The sequence below is a fragment of the Electrophorus electricus genome, chromosome 7, assembly GCF_013358815.1.
Source record: "Electrophorus electricus isolate fEleEle1 chromosome 7, fEleEle1.pri, whole genome shotgun sequence".
Taxonomy (NCBI): Eukaryota; Metazoa; Chordata; class Actinopteri; order Gymnotiformes; family Gymnotidae; genus Electrophorus; species Electrophorus electricus.
This window is the reverse complement of record NC_049541.1, coordinates 27495201-27502700: the sequence shown is the minus strand read 5'-3', so window position 1 is coordinate 27502700 and position 7500 is coordinate 27495201. Positions and strand designations below refer to the sequence as shown.

The window sequence follows — 7500 nt, the reverse complement described above, 5'->3', positions numbered from 1 at the left end:
CTCCCTCTCTCTCTCTCCGTATGATGGATACTTTTCTCTCCCAGTTCAGTGCCATATTTCAGTCATCTAACCAACCGCGAGACGAGCCCATGCTGCCCTGCGAGCTTGTCTGCACGAGGCTACAGAAACGCTCCCATCGTCTCACCACATCATCATAACTTTGCACATATTTCACTTTTTCTTCACCCACCACCAGCGTGTAACACAGGTAACGCAGACCCCAGATCAGTACAGGCCATAAAAGGAACTGTGAGCATACCGCAAACATTACTGCAGCCACACAAGCGAGAGGATGAGATGGTCCGGTTACCGTGACGACGACTACAACCGTGGCAGCAGGGCACGGCTGGGCGTCCTGCTCCACGTCCTGCGTCGGGACTGTGTCGAGGTGGCGCGGGCGCGTGCGCACACGTCGGCCCCTGGCCAGCGAGCGCAGAGCCTGTAGCAGCACCACACTGGCGGAGCAGCCCATGTCTGGAGCAGCTGAGCTGGGCTCCACACCCGGCCACACCCCCCTCCGAGCTCCAGAGCCGGGGGAGGGCGAGCAACCCAGGCCGGGTTAGGCGTCCCGTGTGCCGTCCTCCTCCAGAGCTCTGGAGCGCCAGTCCTGGCTTCCTGTCAGGGAGAATCCAGCGCGTCGGGGACGTCCGAGTCCCGCGTGTGCAGCACAGATGGACGCAAGTCTCCACCTTTTCCCAACACTGGAGCCCACTGCTGTCTGGGGAACAGCGTATCGCTGACAGATGCATACACACACACACGCGCAGGCGCATGTGTGCTCTCCCCCGTCTCACACACACACACACACACACTCAGCCACTGCTGGAGGAGGAGACATAGGCAGCCTTGTCTCACACTAATCTGCCTACACTGCAGCTGTGCACAGCTGTATCGTCCTATCACAGCGCAACCTCACGGTCAGCTGACCAGAGCAGACCGCACATACAAAACACACATAAGCACATGCTTCCTGCCCCCACCTCTCATCTTCTCTGTGGATTGTCCACTCTCCGTCACACAGACATGTAAACACTTTCAAATGTTTACAACTGCTCAAGGACGTCACGTACTGTCTGGAGATAAAGTTCCACACAGTCGAGGTGTGTTCAGACACACTCTTAGGGGCGTGTGACTGTGTTAAACTGTCCCATAGGCTGTAGCTTATGTCCAATGGCCTCCTTGCCCCCACTCACTTCACAGCTTCACAGGTCCCGGACACTTCGGGTCCCCCAACACATTCCACCTCACTCAGCTGCAGAGCACCTCTCTGCATCAGTGCCTTGCTCTACATGCAGGAAAAAACCCAGTGGAACAGAGGGAGGAGGGACACCCAGCTGATCCACTAACACCGTGTCTCATCACTGTCTCATCACCATGTCATCACCGTGTCTCATCACTGTATGTCATCACCGTGTCTCATCACTGTCTCATCACCATGTCATCACCGTGTCTCATCACTGTCTCATCACCATGTCATCACCGTGTCTCATCACTGTATGTCATCATCGTGTCTCATCACTGTATGTCATCACCGTGTCTCATCACTGTCTCATCACCATGTCATCACCGTGTCTCATCACTGTCTCATCACCATGTCATCACCGTGTCTCATCACTGTATGTCATCACCGTGTCTCATAACTGTCTCATAACCATGTCTCATCACTGTCTTATCACCATGTCATCATCGTGTCTCATAACTGTGTCTCATAAACATGTCTCATCACCGCCTCATCACTGTGTCTCATCACTGTATGTCATCACTGTATGTCATCACCGTGTCTCATCACTGTGTCTTATCACCATGTCTCATTCCCTGCTCATATAACAGCTGATGTCCAGTACATCCACAACCCTCAGCAGCACAACCTCTGAAGACAGTTCACACGTCTAACTGCAGGTTTCTGGGCAGTGCTCAGCTCCTGGATAAAAGTGTCACTAGCTAGAAATAATGAATGACATCAGTCCCAAAAGATAGACAGAGGTACATGCATACAGAGAGAGAGAGAGAGGGAGAGAGAGAGAGAGAGAGAGAGAGAAGATGCCTTCCTTCCATGATTTGTTTATGACTACAGTGGTCTAATTTATCAAATTTGGTTCATTTGTAAATACCAGAATGACCTTCTTAATAGAAAAAGGGAAAATATTACAGCATTAAACAATAATGAAGGAAATCTGTAAAAATGTCATTACTTTTGTTCCTTACGCAGAGTGTGAGTTGGAGGAAGTCCTATTAAAGGACCAAATGTCTCGCTGTGATGACTTTAAAAAAGGAGGTTAGCATCTGAAGTTGGGCAGTGCCTTCCATGGCAGTCCAGCATGTCCTGATCCAGCACAACATGGAACACAGTATATTGTGCGTCAACACGTGTTTCACCTGCTAGACTAAGAATGACTGTGTTCTCTGTGAAGGTGATTCCACACTCAAATCTAGCGTCGTCGAGAGACGCTGGCATATGGACGGCTTGTGCAGTCACTCAGATATCTGTGTTTACCACCTCAGAACCCTTTCACAACCTCCAGCAGAAAGCACTTGAGATGCCACCTTTACCAGGGTGAATTTACTTCCTGAAAATACGGAACCTAAAAGCAACGTTCTGGGAACTTACAGAGTAAGAACCCAAACTGGTCGTCTGTGGAAGTCAGACATTTGTATCACGGCTTTCAGACGTCGTCTCTTTCCAAGCCTACGTGACGTCTCCACAGCCCCCTGGCATAAAGACAGTTACTGTATTATCATTCTGAAAAGTTTACATGCTAAATGCTGTGTCCTGAGTCCTGAATGTTGAGTTCTGAGTCTCAAGTGTTGACTCCTATGTCCTGAGTGCTGATCTATCCAGCGTGATCAAACACTGCCCTTCCTCGATCTCTTTAACGAGATGTGCAGGATTATTGAACTGCAGGCTAGAACATGAGATTCCTCCTGCTTGTGTTTATATGCCAGTTATGATACTATTCCTACTCAGTCATCTTATAACTTAAACACACCAAAGGGAAAGAGAACAAGATTCACACACACACACACACACACACACACACACACACACACACACACACACACACACTTTGATCTTCTCTCTCTCCACATGCTGAAAACGAAACGTCAGGTCTTTCCCCATTTGGTGGAATTTAAATGTTAAATGGCAGAATGCCAGAACAGCAAGGGTTGTAAATAATGAAAGAGTTCACTACAGAGAGAGAGAGGGAGGGAGAGAGAGAGAGAGAGAGAGGGAGGGAGGGAGGGAGAGGGAGGGAGGGAGAGGGAGGGTGAGAGAGGGGGAGAGAGAGAGAGAGAGAAGTGGGGTAGGGAGGGAGAGAGAGAGAGAGAGGGAGAGAGGGAGGGAGAGAGAGATAGGAACACTGCAGGTCTAAAGCAGGCTCAGATGGTTGTAGGTTTGATTCCCTGGTTATGTGTTGTGTTTAACTGAATAAATAAACTCTGTGTGTGTGTGTGTGTGTGTGTGTGTGTGTGTGTGTGTGTATTCAGGCTGCAAGGCACCCTGAAGGGATTCTCCATTAGACTCCAACATACAGCAGTACATCCAGGGAACTGTCTGTTAGTAATCTGGGCACCAGGCCTGGAGGTCTGCTAGTGTAGCTGGAGCTGAGTATCACAGCATGTGCTTACTGGATTAAAGACAACTGGCTCTGGATTAAATGTGACTGGCACTGGATTAAAGGCCACTGGCTCTCCATGCCTGTCTGTAAACTTGGGACACCCTGTCCCTTAAATAAGCCCTGTACCTGCCCAGCGAGGAGACGCTGGACCACCTGCGGTTCACGGTAAGTGTGTTTGCGGTCTCTCTTTTCTCCAAGACTGTTATCTAGACTGAGAGAGAGAGACCGTGCTTGCCATGGTAATGGGATTCTCGTTCTGCTGTATTACATTCTGAGACTAGCCACACGCTGTAGATGACCTTTGTTTGAGTAGTATTACCATGGCAACCAATTAGCGAGTCAGCTCGTTATGACTCAGAGAGAAAGAATGGAGTAAAAGTGAAGGGAACTTGAAGTGTGTGTGTGTGCGCCTCTCACACTCACCAACACACGCTAAGAGAGCATGTCTAACGCATGTTAACATGCTTCTTTGTCATATTTTTTGCTGTTGCGAAATATCTTGATTTAGCCCCAGCGTCTGACAAACCTTACGCTACCACCTAGAGCCTTAGATGGAACATGGTTGTGTGTGTGTGTGTGTGTGTGTGTATGCATGCCTCCGTGACTGATAGCCTGAAACGCGATCCTCCTCACTTCGATACATTAGCGTGAATAATGTGGGGTGTAAGCCCCACCTACCCTAATGGACAGGGAGGCTGGGTAACTGTGGCATTACGGAAAAGGCAGCACCGGAGCAAAGAAAATGGAGTCTCTGGTATTGTTATAGCCTGTCCACCGTTTGTGCATGTATGTGTGTGCGTGTAAGGGAGAGTTTCAGTCATTAAACCATCCCCACAAAGAAAAGCTCTCTGTTGTGTTTCCGTGAGACAAAAGTGAGTCTGATGTGGATGTAGTTAACGTTTCACAGCTGTGCGTGTGACTCCTGCCAAGTCTCAGACAGGCTCGGCCCTCTTGTGCATCAGCGTGCACGGGGCAGGGACGTGCGCTGGACTCCAGCGTGCGAGATGAGACCTTCTCTTCACACCAGCTCGCAAGTCCTCTCAGGGTCCTCCCAGCGAGCATGGATGCCCAGATGTTTCCTTAATGTTATGTGGATGTTTGCAGGGTGACTCATATGCTGCGTTGCTCTGATGAAGCGTGACTTAGGAAGAAGGCAAAAACACTGGGTCGTCGCTATGGAAACAGCTACATGGTGCTGTCAATCAGATAACCCAGTTCTTAATAACTACCTGGCCTCAGAGACAGAGGTGCAACCTGAAGTCACACACACACACACACACACTTTTGGCTTGCAGCTGGCAGTAGTAACATCTGAAGGGAAATACTGAGTGAACTGTTTTTCTGCTCCTTTCCTCTGAGGGTTTTACTCATGGCCGGAGAGCCACTGCAGGTCTGAGTCTGTTCTGAGTGCAGTCGAGTGGTTTTCATTAAATTAGTAATAAGAGCACTGGCACATTAAACACAATCTGTAACATAGACCTACATCAGACAGAGTCTAAACGGATCAGTTGCTTTGCAACTAACAGATCACTTTGCAAACCTTTTTAAAAATGAGATATTTTGGTCAGAAAAAACCCATGTGCGGGTGGGCGTGCATACATTCCCAGTTTGCTTGTTAAAGCACAGACAGTGTTTACTGACTGTACCACAGTCACGAGGGGTCGCAATCTACACATCAGCACAGCATCTGGACACTGCATGACCATGACGCACAAGCAGGACAGTCTCTAGTGGAGACAAGCAGGACAGTCTGTAGCGGAGCGCCACTGTGTCTGGGGAACCGGGTATGCCATCCCTTCCGATGTCCGAAAAACTGTCCCCCTCTCACACTGCTGTTGGACGGGTGTGTAGGAGGTCAGAGGTTGCACAGGGGAGAGGTCAGGGGTCAGGGTTCCTGCTGTTTCCAGGCTGCACTGGGAGGAGGAGAGTGGTGCCAGACTTTAGCTCCTGCGCCATCTAGTGGCGGCCTGTGGACACAGCACCCTGGGGACGACTGGTGTGAGCAGGGGCTTTGCGTAAAAGGGTAAAAATGGAAGTGTAGAGGTAGACGCTGTAAAGCTGCATGAGACGTGTGAGACATGTGAGACGTGTGAGACGTGTGATAAGTGAGGTGTGAAAAGTGTGAGATGTGTGGACATGCCATCTTGTTTGTGTATGTGACTGCTGAGAACTCTTATGTGGTGGCTCAGTGGTTCAGGTACTTGACTCGTAATCAGAAGGTTGCCAGTTCAAGCTCCACCACTGCCAAGTTACCACTGTTGGGCCCCTGAGCAAGACCCTTAACCCTCAATTACTCAAGTTGTACTCAGTCATGATTGTAAGTTGCTGTGGATAAAAGTGTCAGCTAAATGCTGTAAATGTAAATATAAGAGGCAAGGGAATGTGTGCGTGCGTGTGCGCGTGTGTGTGTGTGCGCGCGAGTGTGTATGAGTGTGTGTGTGTGTGCACGTGAGTGTGAGTGAGTGTGTGTGTGCGTGTGAGCGTGTGTGTGTGTGTGTGTGCACGTGAGTGTGTGTGAGCGTGTGTGTGTGTGAACGTGTGTGCACGTGAGTGTGCGCGTGTGAGCGTGTGTGTGTGCACGTGAGTGTGCGCGTGTGAGTGTGTGTGTGTGAGAGTGTGTGTGTGTGTGTGTGTATGTGTGAGTGAGTGTGTGTGTATGTGTGTGTGTGTGTGTGTGAGTGTGTGAGTGTGTGTGTGTGAGTGTGTGCGTGTGTGTGAGTGTGTGAGTGAGTGTGTGTGTGTGAGTGTGTGCGTGTGTGTGTGTGTATGTGTGTGTGAGAGTGTGTGTGTGTGTGTATGTGTGTGTGAGAGTGTGTGTGTGTGTGAGTGAGTGTGTGTGTATGTGTATGTGTGAGTGAGTGTGTGTATGTGTGTGTGTGTGTGAGTGTGAGTGTGTGTGTGAGATCCTGGTACAGCCTGTAGATGGCACTATCACCTTTAGATGAGAGGAGACTGGGAGGGTCTGAGTCTGCTAGAGTTTGTTTATGGAAGGAAGTTATTACGTATCCTTGGTGAGGAGTTCAGAAGTCCTGACAGAATGCAGGTGCAGGACACTGCACTGCACGGAGCCCGTCAGGACTGTCCCGTCTGCCTCTCTTCCTGTCTCTCTTTTCTATCCCTCTCTCCCTTTCCCGCTCTGGAAGGCGTTGAACAAAACAATCCTGACAGGGATGGAAGCCGAAAAGTCCAGGAGGTAGTGATGAAGATGAAGGTAGCAGCAGTGATGAAGACCATCCATCACGCTGGCCTTCAGATGAAAGGGCCCTCCAAAGAGAGGGAGAGAGAGTGGGAGAGAGAGAGAGAGAGAGAGAGAGAGAGAGGGAGGGAATCATATAGACACCATTCATCAGCCCTGACCCCAGAGTCACATGACCCCTGGATGGTATGCCAGCTGGGACCAAGCTGGAGTAAGTGGTGTGTCGTGTTCAGAGCCTCCAGAGTGTTTTCCTCTCCTCCATCACGCGCCCAGATTCCCTTAATTCTCCTTTCTGTACACATCCAAATCCCCCACCTGCTTTCTCTCCTCTCTCTCCTCCCCTCCCCTCATCTCTTCTCCTCTCCTCCTTTCTCCTCTCGTCACCTGACCCATCCTCTGCCTGAATGCGTGTCCCTCCTCCAGAGCCAATCTACAGTCCACATTAATGATCATGGAGATAGTGATAGCTTGGGGGGACGAGGGTTCTGATCTTAGAGTGCTGACCTTCTTCACCAAAGCCAGAAGGAACCGTACACCTCGTGCAGAACCACCTCGGGCAGAGCTGGCAGACCCAGAGCTTAGACGACCAAAAATAAACCCGCCTGATTTCTGGAGTTTCTGAAGTGGTATCTGATCACTGGCTGTTTGAGACCTGGTAACACTCCAAGATAAATCTCACGCTCAGGG

At 50.0% G+C, this 7500-nt stretch overlaps 1 protein-coding gene across 10 annotated transcripts in view; it reads right to left on the bottom strand.

Annotated features, from left to right (window-relative positions):
• The window catches only part of dock10 (dedicator of cytokinesis 10), a 73345-nt gene that overhangs the window by 53106 nt on the left and 12739 nt on the right, over window positions 1–7500 (bottom strand). For 6 of the 10 annotated variants that reach the window (XM_035527754.1, XM_035527756.1, XM_035527759.1 and 3 more), the window contains exon 1: window positions 260–720. The exons of 1 other annotated variant lie outside the window; for it this stretch is intronic. In XM_035527754.1, the coding sequence (XP_035383647.1) occupies window positions 260–472 (213 nt within the window). In that variant the 5' untranslated portion in view covers window positions 473–720. Of the gene's footprint in view, window positions 1–259; window positions 724–7500 lie in introns of those variants that run through there. 3 more of the 10 variants (XM_035527764.1, XM_035527763.1, XM_035527758.1) reach the window with 2 other exon arrangements.